We start from the raw sequence: 18,005 nt of genomic DNA on the forward strand, positions 1-18,005 counted from the left end.
CGGATCTGTACTGTCCTGACCCGTTTCGGACAGGCGGCACAAGCAAGGTGGATGGTTAACACGGGCGAGCACATGCTTCAACTCGGCCGGGTGTGTCTGAGACGCAGGAAGGCGTTTGCATAAGGGAGGCGGAGGGGCGGTGGAGGAAGTATCATGTTGACTAAACTGCAAGAACATCGTTTACCCAGGTATGTATCGAGATGCATTCCTAACTTGCGCTCCTCCGGATCGTCTGAAACGTAAGTTGGGTTGATGGCACAGTTCCCCAAGGTGGGTGGGGGAGGTGGAGGGGAGGCGGAGGGGCGGTGGAGGCCTCATGTTCACTATGCAATGCGATACCATCTACCTAGATATGTAGGAGTATCGAGATGCATTCCTAACTTGCGCTCCTCCGAGTCGTCTGAAACATGAGTTGGGTTGCTGGCACAGTTCCCCGCCCGGTGGACCCAGCTCGCCCTAAAGTTGTTATCCCTGACCGAGCTACTGCGGCACTCCCCAGCACCTCCCTCTCCTTGCCAGCGCCGCACTGAAGAATCCTCTGCAGTCGCCGTGGACCGCTCAGACGCCCGTGAGAGAGCGGCATTGTCACTGTTCCTAATCCAGTCGTCTCCACCGCCCAGACTCAGACTTGGTGTTCCTCCGCTACTCGACACCCAACATCCACCACGACTACACCGACTTCCCCTCCGAAGCGATTGCGGCCGCCACGATGAACAACAACCAGCAAGGCAACCGCCTGCAACTCAACTTTGGCTTCGGCGGCGGTGACCGAAACAACCAGCAGTACCAGCAGGAAGTCGGCAGAGCATTCCCGACGACGCCCTCGACGTTCCCGCAACCTGTATACCCCAACCAGGCCGGCCAGCAGGAAGTCTGGGGCGCCCAGCAGCAACAACAGGGCAATGGCTACAACGGGGGCGGAGGCTACTTCATGAACCCCTACCAGCAGGCACAATACCAAGGGCAGCAGGGCAACCTCCAGGCGCCAGGCAGCCAGCGCTTCGACCAGAGCGCCAATGGCCTCGCCCAACAACTGTCGCACCAACACCTTGGGGGCAGCGGTCGCTCTGGAAGCCCCTATGGCCGACAAGCCTCGCCGAACCCTGGACGTCCTCGCACCGCAGACAACAGAGGAGGCTATGGTTACGGAAGCCAGGGTGGCAGCTCGGGGCCCCGACAGCCCTCGCTGTACGATGAAGAGGCGCCGCAACGAAACCCCACCAAGTACACGGAGAATGTAGACAAGCAGGCCATGGTATCCAAGAGTCTCATCAACACATTCTTCAAAGACAGCGTCCAGCGGGCTCGCGACCGAAACCAAAGGTGGGATTTCCCGACAGTTAGTTGAGCACTACTGACCTTGCTACAGAGCTCTCGAACTCGATGCCCTTATGAAAGAGACGTCCATCTCCGACAGCCGAAAACGGTCCAAGGAGGACAGCATGCGCCGTGCCGAAGTCGAATACCTGCGGTTCCTGCGGACGAAGGAGAAGCCCGAAAACTTCTCGACACTGAAGATTATCGGCAAGGGTGCGTTCGGAGAGGTCAAGCTGGTGCAACGGCGCAACGACGGCAAGATCTACGCGCTCAAGTCGCTTGTGAAGCAGGAGATGGTAGGCAGTCCTCATTCGATACCCACCTGTAGCATTAAGCTCACACGCCACAGTTCAAGAAAGATCAGTTGGCCCACGTACGGTCAGAACGTGACATTCTCGCCGAGTCAGACAGTCCATGGGTCGTTAAGCTGCACACAACCTTCCAGGACAACACCTTCCTTTACATGCTTATGGAGTTCCTGCCAGGTGGTGACTTGATGACTATGCTGATCAAGTACGAAATCTTCACTGAGGATATCACACGTTTCTACATGGCCGAGATCACGCTTGCGATAGAGGCCGTCCACAAGCTTGGTTTCATTCATCGGTATGTGTTTAGTAGTGACACAAAGACAAACTTCTAACTCTTCCAGTGACATCAAGCCTGACAACATCCTTCTCGACCGAGGCGGCCACATCAAGTTGACAGATTTCGGTCTGTCAACAGGCTTCCACAAGGAGCACGATGCCAACTACTACAAGAAGCTGCTCGCCGGCGGCGCACACAAATCGAACCGCGACAACCGACAATCAATGAACCTAGACCAGATTCAATTGACTGTCAGCAACCGTACCCAAATCAACACATGGCGTAAGTCTCGTCGACAGCTCGCCTACTCGACCGTCGGTACACCCGACTACATCGCGCCGGAGATCTTCAGCGGCCAAGGTTACGACTACAGCTGTGATTGGTGGTCGGTAGGCACAATCATGTTCGAGTGTCTGATCGGCTGGCCGCCGTTCTGCGCTGAGGAGCCACACGACACGTACCGCAAGATTGTCGACTGGCCGCGTAACCTGCACTTCCCTCCCGACCAGCAACTCGGCGCGGAAGCTGAGGACTTTGTCCGACGGTAAGCGCCTCTATCCCACACTACCTCCCCAATCATCTCAGTGACTAACATACATGTCCAGGCTCATCTGTGACGCCGAACACCGCCTCGGTCGCATCGGCGGCGCCAACGAAATCAAACAGCACCCCTTCTTCCGCGGCGTTTCCTGGGACGGTCTCCGCCGTATCCGCGCGCCCTTCGAACCCAAACTGCAGTCCAACATTGATACTCAATACTTCCCCATCGACGAGATTGACCAGAATGATACCTCGGCTGCTCACAGGGCGCAGGCCGCACAGGCAAACGAAGACGAGTATGCAACCAGTCTGCCCTTTATTGGGTACACGTATAAGCGCTTTGACGCGTTCCGCGGGTCATAGATTGGTGTTTAGCTGGAAGAGTTGATGAAGGAAGACGGATGGGGGTGTTTGGGGAGGGATGGTCGGGAATTTCTGGGGTCGAGAACTCTCTCTTTCCGTCTGTCTGTCTCGAAGCCGTTCCCTTTTGATAGCATGAAGCCTGGAATGGGAAGGAAAGTGTTCTGGCTGGCACCACTGTCACATCACATCATAACCATATACTACATAAATCTTTGCGCACAGCGCGTGAATGGAGTAATGGCTGGTAAAGGTTTCTTTTGATCCTCTGTTTACTGGGGTTGAAGTCAAGATCACGTCCAAGAAAGAAGAATGAAGCGTGTGGTAATAGTCATGGTGGCTGATGTGCTTGTGATGGTTCGGAGTCTGGGAATTGCTGCTATCATCTCCATATCGCATTCAAACATCCGAATCAAACTCCTGTACTAATGCCTTCTGAGATGCCAAGTTGACATGTCTCCTCTCGCTCGTATTCCTCCTTGTGCAGATGTCGCTGTCATGTGTGGAAATCTCCGTCGCTGGTTGTCCTGCCCCTTGTATACGCCTGTTTCCATGCCCTGAGATCTGGAATCTTGTCCGTATTGCTCGCCGCTTCGCCGTATCGTTGTATTCGGAGTTGGGCGATTTGCTCGTTCATCGGGCTTCGAATTGGACCATACTAAATATTGTGTTAGTGAGACTGTTCGTGTTGAGGCTGCTAGCTAGTTTTTCTTTGTGCTTGACGCCTTCTTGCCTCGTCTTCTCGTTATTCTCATTCTCCTTCGACATGCGCTCGGTGTTGCGCTTCCGCTCGTTCCGCTCGTTCCTCTCTTCCCGCTTCTCCCTTCTCCCAGGTCTAGGGCGCGCCTCTTCTCTCCGAATCTACGTTTATCGCCCGCTCTCTTCTCTTCTCTTCTCTTCTCTTCTATTCTCTTCTCTTCTCTTCTCTTCTCCCTGCCCCTGTCTCCATCCTCCCAAAACTCAAAATCACTTACCGGTTCGTCCTCTGCTTGTAAAGCACACGATGCCCACAGTTCCTGCACCGAATCGGCTCTCCACGCTTCAGCGGAACGTCCATGTCGCAGTCGCCGCACTTGTAGTGCACAGTGCGCGCGGTTGCGTCGATTTGGCTGACGGTTGCTGGGTCCGTGGTTTGCTGGGGGTTGTAGGCCGTGGACATTTTGGCGGTGGTGTTGGTGCGTGAGGTTTGGGTGGTAGGACGGGGGTTGACGGGGGTGTGGTGTGAGGGTTGGAGGCAGAAATGTCTAGGTTGCGATGATGGTTTGCGCCGAAAACCGAGGGTCGCGGTGGTACGTGCTTGGGCCTTATCGATAGGGTATCTGGGACTCAAGGAAAGGGCGCGTCTGCTTCTTCATCGATGCATCCTCATCAGTGCAGTATTATTCAGCCAGTCACACTTTATTTCCAGAGTATACTCACGCCTTGTTATTAGTTTCCATTACTATTAGGGAATTAGGGAAGACAGTGTCATGTCTGCCGACACTCTCGATACAGGCAACTAACGTCCATGACGCTGCGAATCCTCGCAACAAGCACGAGCCCAGGAGATAACCTGTACAGTAAATCTTAGCATTAACGCGCACAGATCGAAGCGATGAGAAGGCAACCAGTCTCAATATCCAGAAGCCTATCTACAGTACTGTAGGTCGCCCAGTATGTGGCACGGTTCGGTCCTTCTCAAGGTTGATCTTGCGCGCCCCTACAACTCGATGGCATACCACACTTCAGCCCCTTCCTCGATCCCGACCCTTGTCGGATGTGTCCAATCAAACTGTGGATCAGCGATAATACTGCACGATGTGCGCATGGAATGTATAGTATGTCGCACGAGGCTGTGGTTACCCCGCCTCGATTCTATGGGTACTTAGGTCTGCCACGCCTCCTTTGTGCAGGCATGACATAGTGTCTCGTCGCTTTGCCCGCAACAACACAGCACTCTCGGCTGGAATCTCTTGAGGGACAGTTCCTTAGTAGATACTTCGACGATTATTCACCACCTCGCCTTACGCTTCACTGGTGCTATGCATCAAACCCCTCGGCGTCATGTCTCATATCATCCCTAGCGTGGCGAGACTGAGACCTGAAATCCGTCTCGCCGAAGCGGTGTCTCAATTCGAAGCCAATCTGTCTATGGTTGAGAAGGCCAGTTTCCGAACAGATCGATCGAAAGCGCTCGAATCGCCTCCCGGCCCCAACAGTGTCATGCGGGTCACTGCAGATATTGACAGAGCTCAAAAGGCTGGCAGTCGATGTTTTGGACCACGGTTCACGAATTTTCTCCATGGCGTTCAACAATTCGCTGCGCTTGGCGACGTAATTATTGGAGGATCTCAAAACATTATCGCATGTGGCGTATGGTCGCTAGTCCGCATGTCGCTGCTGGTAAGCGTGTTCATCTCATTCGAGTTCGGTCAACCGGAGCAAGAAGCGTTGGAAGGAGTGGATTCAACTGCTGACTATGGACAGGCGTTGGTCAACTCCTCGTCATATTTAGAGAGACTTTCACTGATCTTCATGGATGTTGGTCGCTCAGCTCCACGATATCAGGCGTTGGGACTTCTTTACCCCCGGTCAAGACTCCTCCAGTCCCAGATCAACGAATACTTCATCGTGGTAGTGCACCTCTGCAATCGTATCATGAAGTTCGCCCGGAAATCAACCTTCTCAAAGCTAGGCTATACGGTGAATGACTCGGACGTGAGAGAGTTGCAAGCCGAGCTCAACCTTTGGGCAAAGTCAATAAAAGAGGAAGTGGATCTTTTGTTGGCCCAGAAAATCGATATGGAAGTCCAGACTAGTTCAGCGTTCAGAGCTCTTTCAACACGACATGCAAAGGCAACTGAACATCAACGGAAACTGGCAGAAAGGCTCCGCATCCTCGATATGTTCTCAACACATGATTATGAGACACCCTGGAGGCGAATCCGCAAGACCGGAACTACTACCAGCTTTTTGCAAACCACCGAATATCATGACTGGAGAGATTGCAAGGCGTCAACTACGCTTCTCTATAGAGGCAGCATTGGCTCGGGTAAGACTGTCATGATGGCGAATATAGTCAACGATCTCGTTGCTCATATCGAAGGCACCGATGCAGTAGTTGCTTATCACTTCTGCGAGCACGACTCATGGGATCTAAATTGTCAACGAGTCCTTGGCACACTGGTACGACAAATACTCGAGACTGTACCGGACCTGACTACTTTGGACCCGCGACACAAACACTCATTCAGTGTGGAACAGTTCGTAACTCTGCTGTATGAGGTTGTTCCTCAGTCAACACACATATGGATAGTACTTGATGGACTACACAACTGTCTCGAAAAAGACAGAAATTACATCTTACTCGGGATCAAGGAGCTCCAATCAGTTCGGGATGTGCATTTATGTGTATCACATCGCGTGGACTCTCATAGTCTAGCAGATATGCCAATATTCCGCCCTGCTGTTGTCACGCTACAGCCCGAGAACGCCCAAGACATTGAAGCGTTTGTGGACACTGAACTGGAACGCTGTCTGACAACCCGTAAGCTGGTTCTTGGGGACCCCGCTCTTATATTCGACATACGGGACGCTCTAATGAAGGGCTCGCAAGGCATGTTCCTTTGGGCGACGCTACAAATTGAGTCATTATGCTCGATGAAGACTGATAAAGAGATTCGCGAAGCACTTCTTGATTTACCTCGCAATCTTACGCAGGTCTATAATCAAATACTGAACCAGCTGCAGCAACCTGGCCAAACTTATCAAACAGAGATATTCAAAATCATCACATCTACGATGCGACCGCTTACAATGGAAGAAATGCAGGAGGCCCTGAGTGTCACACTTGGCGATACAACCTGGGACCCCTCGAAGCTTCTGAACAGCGTGGATTCGGCTTTGGCAACTTGCGGCTGTCTCATTACCGTGGACGAAGAAGACGGCACGATACGTACAGTACACCCGAGCGTCAACCAGTACCTCATACAAAAAGATCGAGAGGGCCACAATGGCGGGGTTTGTCTCGACCCCGAAGAGGCCCGAACGTTCACGGCATCGATAATGGTAACCTACCTTGGCTATGGCCTTTTTGGTACGGAGCTATCGAGCCCCCTTCCCGCAATGCAGTTGGGATCAGCGCCTTCTCATATTATCAGCTCAACACTGGACAACTCCAAGTCCGTCCAGAGTGTCGCCCTGAGGTTTTTGAGGTCCATGAAAGAGTCGCAATTCGACGCAACAAAGGTTCTTGCCGAGAATCTCACGTTGCAGTCCAAAGTCAGCGCTCATCGATTTCCCTTCCAGTACTTGGCGAAGCAATCTATACTGATGTATCTATATTTACTCCCGATGCTACTCTGCAGTACCTCAGAAAACTTCTTTCGGGTCCTCAAGCAAGGGACAGTACGCCTCAAAACCCCGGCCGGGATAGTCGGGATAACCTGGGTTGCGCTCCAACCCCCTGGGAATACTGACATAACCGACCTTCTCAACAACCTGAGTCTTGAGGGGGACTGGAGCGGTAAACTGGCAATCGACATGTACCGCTTGCTTCCCAATGTGCTCCTCCGGGCGATCCACCTTGGTCACGAAGAATCGATCAAGTACCTATTAAACATGTACCGCCCCCTCTTTCAGGACTACCCCGCCGCAGTAGAAGGGATTCAAGGCAACGTTCCCAAGGTACTAAGGGATCTGTGCAAGTATCACTTCTTTCCGGGGTGTACAACGCAACCAACATCCCAAGAGCTTCGACACGTGCTCCTCGGGTCCAAACCAAAACCATTAACACAAGCTATACGCACACGCAACAAACATGTATCATTAGCACTCATAGAAGATGAGTTCATTATGGCTGATGATGAAATGCTTGAGGAAGACGGGGCGATTGAAAGCGCTGCAAAGTTGGAGACTGTGGGAATTCTGGACGCGATATTGTGCTCGAAAGGTTTCGCACACGTTTCGGCAGAAGATTTGCGTAAGCTCATTCAGAGGCTCCATACCGATAAGAGATCTCGAGAGACAATGTTTCGAGTTTTTAATCGACAGCAGCAAAGACCGGGGCCTCGCAATGAGATGTTTACGTCCGTTTTCATGTCAACATAGAATGCTTAGCAGCGATACTGCGCATTTTAGCAATTACGATAGCATTAATTTTGCTAGAAGAAGCATGCTCTTACAAGTTTCTGTCCGTATGCATTAAGCGGCTTTCATGAGAAGAACGCAAGAGCCTCTATTACCAGCGGTGACTACGACTCGAGTTGCGGTCCACAGTTAGTCAATCTAAAGCTTGTGTGTGCGTAAGCTTTAAGCATTAGACGGTCTAGCAACTTAACAGCTTTTGATGTTGTGTATGCAGTCATATGCGACAGACGGAAACCAGCCCTGGTGCCGCTGTGTACCTTGTTTCAAACTCATGATTGCCAACCGTAAACCAGTACAGACGCGAAACCTACGACCGGTAGGACGATGTTTCAAAACGTTTGCTAATCATACTCAGGTGGCATGAATGAGGGTGATGTCTGGAACGACGCGGTAGCTAAGGAGATAGAGGCGGAGAAAGAGAACGCTGCATGAGTTTCGTAACTATCGTGACCACGAATGGCGAGCCATTCATCATTGGGTCGAACGCTTGACAATAGCTAGCGGGCGCAAAGGAGGACACGCGCGGTCAGTAGAAGTAACGGGTCTTCTGCAGTAGCCAAATACGGATCTTCACTTACGTCGAGTTCCATCGTTTTCTTCGTGTCGATCTCCATGTGATCAGAGTTTTGGTCGGCCGTAAATACGACGTGCGTGCCGAAAGGCGCCCGCCCAATGCGCGTCATTTGTGCCTGGCGCACACACAACGAGAAATACCGAATTGCGAGTGAAGGTGACTCTGAAAAATTCGTCTTGGCGCACACATATTTAACAGCAAGCACTGCTCTCGTCTCCTAGACTTCTACAATCAACTCCAAATCTGAACGCAGCACCAGCAAAGATGGCCTCAAAACAAGAGAAGCAGCTCCAGGCGCAGTACGAAGAGAGCCTCAAAGCCAGCATCATCTGTATGTCATCTCTAACTACCACTGCGATACACTTCTGACATCGTCCTTCGTAGCCCTAGTTCAAGCAGTCTACGGCCCCAAGCACCCCCGCGGCTGTACTTTCGACGTCGTCGCTTCCAAAAAGCCCGATATCAGTCTCAGATATACATACATCGCCTACGTCATTGTCTATCCTAGCCCGTCTGATTCATCTTCCACTAGATGGAGGCTTCTTCTACAGACTCCCGAAAGGAGTGACTTGCGGTTTTGTTATGAGTCGCTCATTCACGCTCTACAAGTCGATATGGTCTCGGTCATGGGTACGTGGAGATGCCTAATAATAATACAAGTGAGATCAGTCCGCTGACGAGTGATCCTAGACAACGCACCTCGAGCCGACGATGAGATGGAGGAATCTTCAGAGGCCCGCGACGAGTAGGAGAATCTTTGAGATGCTGACTATGAGGGCTCATTAAGATGCCAAAAGCGTCTGGTGAGGTGGTTGTAGATGTCGCGGTCCGTTCTGAGGACAAGACCTTCTGGTCTTGCGTTTGCTGTTTGCGATCAAGTCATTCGAGCTAAGAGAATGTGATTTGTGTGTTGGCATGCAAGTATCTGCCTATAAATTCCGTTCATTTGACTCTCCACTCTCACATTGCTGTAGCCTTACGCTTTCCCACTCAACTTGAAATCCCATACCCAAGTTCGACCTCCTCATTGACAACAGTAACAATGAGCTCCAAAGCAGTAGAAGAAGAGGCGCTCAAAGCCACCCTCCTCTGTACGTTTCTAAACGGGTATCACTCCTTCTCGCATGACTAACTCGCTCTACAGCCCATGTCCGCGTCATTCACAGTGAGAAATATCCGGGAGGCTCTGTATTCGACGTCGTCAGTAGTGATGTTCCTGGAGACAAGAATCAATTTACCGCCTATGTCGTCGTCTACCCTCCAACGGCGCTCTTCAAGACGGTCGAAAACACGTCCCCCATTTGGTCACCAGTTATAACAGCGGGCTCTGGGATATCCGTGGTCCAAGCATATGAAAAGCTCCTTGCCGACCTGCGGAAAGAAATGAGGGAGGTCATGGGTAAGTGAAAAATTCTGCGGCACTATCACATGCATCCGCTGACTAGGTTTAGTTGAGGCGTACAAGAAGAAGGCTGAGAAGTAATCCGCGATGAACTCGCCGACGCTAGACTGACTTGATCCTGTCTGTAGGAGGAAATGTTTCCGGTCTGCTCACCAGCAGTCATGCAAAGCTAGGGGATAGTTTCATTATGGTGGAATTTTGATGCAGAGCAGGGCAACAAAACGCGGTCTAGTAACTCTATATGGTGATTTCAATGTAGGTGTATTTCCTAACCACCTTATATTCGCTGTAATGCAGCAGTAGGTTAGGGGATAGTTTTAGCTTGGCGCATACACAATAGTTGCATCAAAGTGAAGGTGAAGGTAGAATCGGATGTCGTCTCTTGGCGTATAAATAGCTATCACATATCCATCTTCTGCTTTTCACTACCTTACTCTCACACTCAACTCCAAAAACTCACCCACGCCAGCGAAAATGGGAGACTACAGTCAAGTGATGCATGAAGAGGCGCTTGTAGCGCGCATTCTATGTTCGTCAAAACAAACCCGACGTTGCTCTACCACACAGCTAACCTATCTCAAAGCCCAGGCCCGCGCTATCTACGGCCCCAAGTACCCCCATGGATCCACCTTCGATGTCATCTACAGCGGCAATACATCTGCAGGCAATGACCTTGTCGCATGGCTCATCGTTTACCCGATGCCAGATATGGCTGCCTTCAAGACTGGAAAAGCTGTATCGAACGAGTGGACTCCAGTTCTAAAGTCGCGGCGCATAGGCGAAAAGGGAACTGGCTCCACCCTTCAGCAAGGCTACCAGGATCTTCTGAGGAAGCTGCGTATTATGATGGTCGAGACTATGGTTTCCATGGGTAAGTAGAAGATTGCGATGATTTGAGAGAAATGCTCGCTGACAGTCGTCAGAGAAGACAGAGGAGGCAGAGAAGTTAAAGAAGGACGACATCAGCACTGATAAGTAATCAGGGCTGGATCCAGCGGCTTGCGGCCAAGCGGTCAGTCGACTGATAGAAGGATACATGGATTGAGTCTCTTGACCGGCGATCATAGATAGTAAAGAAACGGGTTACCGCCCCGGCAGACCCGAAGTCGGTATGGTCAAAATGGAAGTGAAAGGTGATATGTATGTCAGCGTTTCGGCATACATATTTCGCAATGCATCCTTTACTCTTAATTCTCTGCTTCTCGCTCTGACTCTCTCATACTCCCACGCTGAGACCAAAACCCTGCGCAACGACAGCCAGAATGTTTGACAACTTCGAGAAAACCGGCGACCAAAATCAATCCGAAGAGACACGCAAAGCGGCATACATATTGAGTCTTGCATGAACACTTTGGCTGGATGTGGGCACTGTTGTCGCATTGCTGCGCAGTTGTCGTTACCAAATGTGGACTATCAGAGTACCGGCGAAGAAGGTGGGTCTGGGATTGCGTCTTGTGCAGTACCATGGTACCTAGATAGACAAGGAACTTTTCGCACAACAGCTCCATCCCAAACTCCTACTCCAACAACACATCACTACGAACGCAACTAGTTACTCAGAACATATGATGCTGGAAGCGAAATTCAGGGCCTGGGTCGATCCCGAGTCCGCTATACGGGAGAAAGACATGAAGGAACAGATCCTGTGTACGCCGCTACTACATCCAATTCACACCGTACGATTTAATAACTTACAATCAACGTGTAGCGCAGGCTCGTGCCTTGCATGCTCAACGTTTCCCATGTGGTTCAGGTTTCGATATTGTCCACAGCAGGACCGACACATCGGAAGGCCGTTGTTATGAAACTCACCTTATCGTTCATGTCCCGTCGGACACGTTTTTGGAAAACGACTGGGAAATAGTTCTTTCGGTCGATAAGAACAATAGCATTATGGGCGGTTTGGACGCTCTCATGGTGGAACTTACAAAGCGGCTGGGTGACAAGATCGGTAAGTACGGTGGCCGAAGACAGAAAGTGCAAGAACTAACTGAGCGGTCCTGTCACAGAGCAGAAGAGAAAGGGCCGTGTTCAAGTACCTGCGGAGGTTCGGGAGCGCCGCGAGGACAGAGAGGCTAGGGAGGCTAGGGAGGCTAGGGAAGCTTTGAAGGAGTTTCGTGCACAATGGGTACCCGGTCGCTAGCGGTACTACATCTCTACCCGTATGTGCAGTATCAACTCCGAACCAGCAATTTACGGGCATGAAGGGTGTGGCGGAGAAGATGGAGATGGAACTTTGTCACCACACATGTAACAGCCATACAACCCGATTGCCAGCCTCACTTCGACTGCTAGATAGCAATACAACCATCGACGGGAAACTGCCATTTCGTGGTTCGTTCCAGACCTCAAGCACCGAAAGTCCATCCAGGCAGTTTGGGTGACAAGTGAAGAGGTGAAGGTGAGTCGCACTCTTCGCAGCTGATGAGAAACCTTCCAGCGTGTCAACTACAACCCTTCCGTCTTCCACTTTCCGAAACACAACAACCTCACGTCACTCCCAAGTTCAGTATTCTTGTCACCATGGCTATGTCCAAGTACGAAAACGTCATCTGGGAAGACAAGATGAAAGACGATATCAAGTGTGAGTACAACTGGGCTACTATTGATTCTCTGATCACTGACTCAAGGCACACTGATAGCTCTTGGCCGTGCGATATACGGGGACAGCCTCGAGAGTGATTGCGTCCTCGTAGCCATTTCCTACAAACAAAGAAACTTTGCGCCTGGACCTGCCAAATACATGTCTGCCCTCATCGTGTACGACGCACCGGACGACAACTACTGGAGAGTTCTGATGTGCGGGGAGTCATCAAAATCTTCTGTCGGTGCGAGCTTGGAGGCACTTCTGGAAGAGTTGCGTGAGCTGATGGAAGCACATATGAGTGAGTCCCCCACTACGCTCACTGAACAAGGTCTCTGTACTTTAATGCTGACTTGAGATATCTTTAGTCGGCAAGGAAGGGTGTCCGCACTGAAGCTATCCACATTCTCGGCGCAGTCATTGCGGCATTCGCATACTTTACGGCCAGCAGATGTGGAATTGGGCTTTAGTGAGCCAGAAAGGCGTGGCCGGTAGCATACAACGTGTGGTTTCTACCACATGCATGGACGAAGATAGTTTCCAAGGTTTGCTTGCGCTCCTAGATAGCAATGCAACTCATCAATCAACACATGCCATCGCGTAGACTACTTCACTTCCTACGCTCCTACTCTCAACATACTGAGCTACATGTCAGCGTCCGCCTGGAAAAAGACTAAAAATTTGCTCAGCGATTGTTTGCTGTCTCCGTTTTGGGCTAGCTCATAACAAGAGCGGTAGGTGAGGGTGAGTCGCGCTTTCTTGTTGATCAGAGACTTTTCGCACGACAGCGAGCTTCAACGCTTCTACTTCCCACTTCTACAAAATTCCACACTCAGCATCTAGTCGCCGGACTAAGGCACCACCACAAGCACCATGGCCATGTCCAAGTACGAGAACATCATCTGGCAGGAGACGATAAAAGAGCAGATCATGTGTATACGCCCCATGTTTACTCGTTCTTACATATTGAAGCTAACTCACTCAGCCCACGCCCGTATCATCTACTTCGAGAAGCTTTCGCCATCTTCACACCTCGACATCATCATCATCGCGCAGGAGAAGAGTAATGGTGTTTTCTTCTACACGACCTCTCTCCTCGCAATCTACGCGCCGGTCGGCACCAACTACCAAGTACTTTTCTCGACTCGAGAGAGGACTTCTGTTGGAGATGGGTTGGAGGCTATGTTGGAGATCTTGCAGCAGAAGGTGGCCCCTCTCTTGAGTAAGTCTTTGATACACATTACACAATACTGGCCCGTTGTACCATGCTAACACTGTATGCTTGTTTATAGAGGAACAGATAATCGCAGCTGATAAGGAGTGGTACAACTCTCTTTCCGACCACTCCGGTAAAACTTACCGGGAGTTGTGGCAGGAATTGGCACCCCCGCCTCGCGCAAAGCAAGTAGCTTCAGCTAACCCTTGAAAACTTGCTTCTTATCCACAATCATCTTGTAACTAGCTGTATTTCTCCCAAGGTCTTCGTTAGAAGAAAGTTGCTAGAGGGAATATGAAGGGCGGTTGCAGTTGAACAGGTTGAATGTAGCATGCCTACATGTTCCATACCACACATGGACTGGACACAACACGGCTTGAGCTTCCCGGTAGTTATCAAAGCTTTACAAATGGATGAATGATATTCAATGACTTTGCATTCCGCCAAGACTGACACCAATAGCCTTAGCACCTCAGTTCACGTACCCGAACTACGTACTACAGCAAATCATCCTCATCAACGCTTTCCCCCCTCCTCCCCGCAAGCCAAACCCTCCCACTCTCATACGCCCCCAAATACAACCCCGCGCCAATAAACGTCCAAACACCCCTCAATGCACCACCTCTCCACAGCCCCTTAAACCCCTTCTCCTCTACAATCTCCTTGCCCACCGCCCAACTACTCTTCCTTCCTTTCGACTGCGAGGGCGAAGACTTTATCGGATTAAGTGTATCCGCCGCGTCCTTCGCCGCATTCTTAACCGTGTCTTTCGTCCCCGCCGCCTCCTTCCCCAGCGCATCAACCAACCCTTTCCCCCCACTCCCTCCACTCCCCTTCCCACCATCCCCCGACCCCTCAGCAGCAGCAAGCATAACCCTCGTCTTAACAACATCAACCGGCGTCGTCAACACCGCACTAACCGCCCCCGCACTCCCCGCGCTCAACGCCGTAATCCAACCCATCTCAAATATCCCGCCCTTCGTCAGTCCCTTTTCATCTCTGTACTTCTTAATCCCCTCTTTGAGCCTCTCGAACATAGGGAACTGCATCGCTGTGAAGGGGAGGTTGCGGCCTGCGAGGGCGGTGTAGCCGCGCCAGAGGGCGAGGGGGTTGGATTGGAATTTCGCTGGATGGATGAAGTCAATGCATATCCCACCCGTACTTGCAGTATTTATGGTGCATCGTGGATAGGGATAGGGGGACTTACCCAGCGTCTGTAACGTAGCATTCTGCGATTGAGAAGTAGAAGAGACCATCTGCGCGTTTTGTTTGATGACTTCTGCGGGGGTGAGGATGGCGCAGGAGACTAGTTCTGCCAGAGAAGAGGCAGAGGCGTGGACGAAGGCTATGGGGAGGATTGCTTCGCTTCTGGTATTGGTGTTTAGGCGGGTGAAGAGGGATTTTGTGTGTTCGTAGGTTGTGAAGAATGCTCCTGCTATTGACATCATTAGTACATCTCCTTCTTCCCTATCTGTGCATTTCCTGCTCCAACTCCTCCGCATCGTCTCCCATCTCCAATCTATACCCCTATATCTGTCTCCTCCTTCTCTTCTCTTCTCTTCTTCAAACTCTCTTCTCACACATAACAACACTCGCGACTCTGCATTTCACCAATCGTTTGGCGTCAACTTACAGCTCGGCAACGTAGCAATAATCACACTCCCAATCCCCTGATACACACCACGGAACAACTTCGGATCCACTTTCCCCGTCCGCGTATCCGTGTAGAGTTTAGCATATTCCGGGCTTTGGATGCGCGTTTTTATTGTGTCGAGTGGGTAGACGAGGAGGTCTACTGTGAAGGCTGCTATTGCGCCGGCCTTTTGTTGTGGGTGATGTTAGTTCGGGATCTCTGAACAGGTTCTTCGTGTTTGGAGGTTGGGTGGTGTGGTTATTGGGTTCCTTCCATCTCTTTCTCGTTCTCAATTAATTGGCATGGAGAAGACGCGCATGTCGGTCGCATACACGCAGCTGCCAAAAGCCCGCGTCGTCCAAGCCAATTCAAAATCAACAACACCAGAGATTGAAACTCACAATCAAAATATCAGAACTCGTATTCCCCGCCATTTGCAAAGAGAAAAAGAACACGTTCAAGCTGCAGATATGTGAAGATCAGATGTTTTCGCCAGGATTATTTTGAGCCTCGTAATCGATCTTCAGGTACATACAGGGTTCCGATAAAACCTCATGCATTACGTCACCGATAATCCGCCCACGACACGAATTCGCAGCTAACGGCATACACGACTTCACGTGCGCCGAAAACAACGAGAAGAATTCATGGTCATGAATAGTTGATGTATATAATGTTGTCTAGATTATTTTGTGTACTATTTTCTTTTATCTAATCTCACAATTTCCATCCCCGTCATGTCGTACCTGCACCTGCTGCGGCATTCCCTCCGCTAGCAGCAACCCACGATATCAAAGAAAGAAGGGGTATATAAACCTAATCCCACCCAGGATCTCATCCGTCGTACATAATCCCAACCTCCCATATCCCCCATTTCCTAAACGCCATGTAAAAGCACTTTTCATAAAGACATATCCATTCCATCATAGATCGAACCTGCGATCATTTCCATTTCCATTTCCATCATAAAAACGCAAAGAAAAAAGAAGGGGATACTACCACCACAAACACTAGAGCTTCGTATCCTGCCTATTAGAGTCGCTCAGCCTGCGGAAGGGCCCTTGCATCGTAGCACTAGGCCCAGGCCTAGCACTTCCCGCACGTGTAGCGTTACTCCCGGCGCTCGCACTTGCGCCTGCGCCTGCGGTACCTGGTGTTCTGGAAGTGGCGGTAGCGTTGGAGCGTTGTTGGAGTGTCGCACTGACTACCCATTGCAGGTGCATGCGCATGTTGCTGATTGCGGCGTTGACGTGCAGCATTTCGTCTTTGGAGCGTTGGCTCTCGTTGATGATCATCATGTTGGTGCGGCCGTCGAGGTCGGTGAGCGCGTTGGAGATACGGGATACTTCTTCGCGGAGGGAGTCGTGTAGCGTGAGGAGGTGGTGGACTTGGGAGTCGAAAGGAGGTTGGGCGGAGTTGTTGCTGTCGTTTCCGCCTGCTGGGACTGGGGGAAATGAAGCGGGTGGGAGGCGGAAGTCTGGCGTGGGTGCTTGGGGGTCGGTGTCGTTGGGGTCCAGGGGATCGGTAACAGGGAAGGAGGCGTCGTTTCCGTTGGCTGGATACAGGTAGTTTGTGATGTTGGTGAGACCGTCTTCGAGGATGCCGACTTTCCTAGTCAGGGGCTCCATTCGCGCTTCGTTTCTCTCGATGCGGGCCTGCTGTTCGCGGAAGTGGGGCGCCATGGTTGCCATTGCGCAGGTTGGTTCGTGGAGTACGACGTCGGCACGCTCGGCTTGGAACTTGCATCCGACGATGGTGCCCTGGCATGATATGACATGTTTCGGGCAGTCGTTGTTAATGTGAGGCTTGAGGTCTAGCCGCAGTATCTCAGCCGAGCAGAGCGTGCAGGTAGTCAAGCGGTTAGCACAGAGGCTCCGCTGGTGCTCTTCGAGGTCCTTCTTGAGGAGCGAAGCGTGACAGTCCTCGCAACTGACGGTGTAGTGCAAGCAGCCCTTGTGGAAGTCCTTCTGTGATATCTGCAAGCGACAGTCTGCGGCAGAGCACTCGACAGGCGTGTACTCGCAGTACAGCATGACGTGGTCGTTGACGTTGACGCGTTGGGCGACCCAGTTGCAGCCTGCCTTGGTGTTCGGGCACTTGACGACAAGCTCATCCAGCATCGTCTCGATAATCTTAGGCACCGGGCGAATGTCACTGTCGCTTTCAACAGCATGCCGGCAGGTGGGACAGGTCCTCTTATGCTGCGGCGCCCACGCGTGATCGAGACACTCGCGGCAGAAGTAGTGGTCGCAGGAGAGCTGGACGGGCTTGTCGAAGGGGGCGTGGCAGATGAGGCAGGTGAGGTTGCTGTCGGGCGTGGAGACGTATTCGAGGTTGGCGAACTCGGGGGGTACTTTGACGATCCGGCTGTGACGGCGCTTCGTTGAGGGTGAGTTTGAGACGCGGACGGCCAAGGGCGAGGGGCTGCTGGGAGGGCCGCCGACGGGCATTCCACCATGCTGCTCTTCGGGCCAGCCAGTCCAGTTGGCGTTGCTGGACGAGCGCGACGAGCGTGAAGACCGGCGGTCGTTCGGGGGTGGGATGGGGCTTGGCGACGACATGCTGGGGGAGTTGGTGTGGAGGGTTGGCGGGAGTTGGCGACGGATAGACGCTTATGAAAGAGAATCGCGTTCACTCGCGTCGGGGCAGGTGCAGTCGGCGGTG

At 51.7% G+C, this 18,005-nt stretch overlaps 10 protein-coding genes across 10 annotated transcripts; 8 read left to right on the forward strand and 2 right to left on the reverse strand.

Moving 5' to 3' along the window:
- Nucleotides 1-709: 709 nt before the first annotated feature.
- COT1 (Cobalt uptake protein cot1) lies at nucleotides 710-2,808 on the forward strand (the record flags this gene model as incomplete). The annotated part of the gene is made up of 5 exons (XM_049365570.1): nucleotides 710-1,323; nucleotides 1,370-1,613; nucleotides 1,667-1,923; nucleotides 1,970-2,449; nucleotides 2,511-2,808. 5 exons carry the CDS (start codon nucleotides 710-712, stop codon nucleotides 2,806-2,808), a joined length of 1,893 nt encoding a protein of 630 aa, XP_049222285.1.
- A 630-nt stretch (nucleotides 2,809-3,438) lies between these two features.
- J4E78_004947 (uncharacterized protein) lies at nucleotides 3,439-3,964 on the reverse strand (the record flags this gene model as incomplete). The annotated part of the gene is made up of 2 exons (XM_049365571.1): nucleotides 3,439-3,463; nucleotides 3,780-3,964. 2 exons carry the CDS (start codon nucleotides 3,962-3,964, stop codon nucleotides 3,439-3,441), a joined length of 210 nt encoding a protein of 69 aa, XP_049222286.1.
- Nucleotides 3,965-5,319: 1,355 nt separating this feature from the next.
- J4E78_004948 (uncharacterized protein) lies at nucleotides 5,320-7,219 on the forward strand (the record flags this gene model as incomplete). Its single annotated transcript, XM_049365572.1, has 3 exons — nucleotides 5,320-5,325; nucleotides 5,392-7,065; nucleotides 7,160-7,219. The coding sequence occupies 3 exons, from the start codon at nucleotides 5,320-5,322 to the stop codon at nucleotides 7,217-7,219; spliced, it is 1,740 nt and encodes a 579-aa protein (XP_049222287.1).
- A 1,551-nt stretch (nucleotides 7,220-8,770) lies between these two features.
- Nucleotides 8,771-9,255, forward strand: J4E78_004949 (uncharacterized protein; the record flags this gene model as incomplete). The annotated part of the gene is made up of 3 exons (XM_049365573.1): nucleotides 8,771-8,837; nucleotides 8,891-9,136; nucleotides 9,197-9,255. 3 exons carry the CDS (start codon nucleotides 8,771-8,773, stop codon nucleotides 9,253-9,255), a joined length of 372 nt encoding a protein of 123 aa, XP_049222288.1.
- A 293-nt stretch (nucleotides 9,256-9,548) lies between these two features.
- On the forward strand, nucleotides 9,549-9,989 carry J4E78_004950 (uncharacterized protein; the record flags this gene model as incomplete). Its single annotated transcript, XM_049365574.1, has 3 exons — nucleotides 9,549-9,597; nucleotides 9,651-9,905; nucleotides 9,958-9,989. 3 exons carry the CDS (start codon nucleotides 9,549-9,551, stop codon nucleotides 9,987-9,989), a joined length of 336 nt encoding a protein of 111 aa, XP_049222289.1.
- A 393-nt stretch (nucleotides 9,990-10,382) lies between these two features.
- Nucleotides 10,383-10,887, forward strand: J4E78_004951 (uncharacterized protein; the record flags this gene model as incomplete). Its single annotated transcript, XM_049365575.1, has 2 exons — nucleotides 10,383-10,779; nucleotides 10,832-10,887. The coding sequence occupies 2 exons, from the start codon at nucleotides 10,383-10,385 to the stop codon at nucleotides 10,885-10,887; spliced, it is 453 nt and encodes a 150-aa protein (XP_049222290.1).
- A 914-nt stretch (nucleotides 10,888-11,801) lies between these two features.
- On the forward strand, nucleotides 11,802-12,051 carry J4E78_004952 (uncharacterized protein; the record flags this gene model as incomplete). The annotated part of the gene is made up of 2 exons (XM_049365576.1): nucleotides 11,802-11,859; nucleotides 11,918-12,051. 2 exons carry the CDS (start codon nucleotides 11,802-11,804, stop codon nucleotides 12,049-12,051), a joined length of 192 nt encoding a protein of 63 aa, XP_049222291.1.
- Nucleotides 12,052-12,431: 380 nt separating this feature from the next.
- J4E78_004953 (uncharacterized protein) lies at nucleotides 12,432-12,849 on the forward strand (the record flags this gene model as incomplete). Its single annotated transcript, XM_049365577.1, has 2 exons — nucleotides 12,432-12,492; nucleotides 12,539-12,849. The coding sequence occupies 2 exons, from the start codon at nucleotides 12,432-12,434 to the stop codon at nucleotides 12,847-12,849; spliced, it is 372 nt and encodes a 123-aa protein (XP_049222292.1).
- Nucleotides 12,850-13,422: 573 nt separating this feature from the next.
- Nucleotides 13,423-13,918, forward strand: J4E78_004954 (uncharacterized protein; the record flags this gene model as incomplete). Its single annotated transcript, XM_049365578.1, has 3 exons — nucleotides 13,423-13,426; nucleotides 13,478-13,714; nucleotides 13,785-13,918. The coding sequence occupies 3 exons, from the start codon at nucleotides 13,423-13,425 to the stop codon at nucleotides 13,916-13,918; spliced, it is 375 nt and encodes a 124-aa protein (XP_049222293.1).
- Nucleotides 13,919-16,351: 2,433 nt separating this feature from the next.
- Nucleotides 16,352-17,902, reverse strand: J4E78_004955 (uncharacterized protein; the record flags this gene model as incomplete). Its single annotated transcript, XM_049365579.1, has 1 exon — nucleotides 16,352-17,902. One exon carries the CDS (start codon nucleotides 17,900-17,902, stop codon nucleotides 16,352-16,354), a length of 1,551 nt encoding a protein of 516 aa, XP_049222294.1.
- Between the last annotated feature and the right edge of the window lie 103 nt (nucleotides 17,903-18,005).

This window comes from Alternaria triticimaculans, assembly GCF_023758025.1.
Source record: "Alternaria triticimaculans strain BMP 0046 chromosome Unknown scaffold_6, whole genome shotgun sequence".
Classification (NCBI taxonomy): domain Eukaryota; kingdom Fungi; phylum Ascomycota; class Dothideomycetes; order Pleosporales; family Pleosporaceae; genus Alternaria; species Alternaria triticimaculans.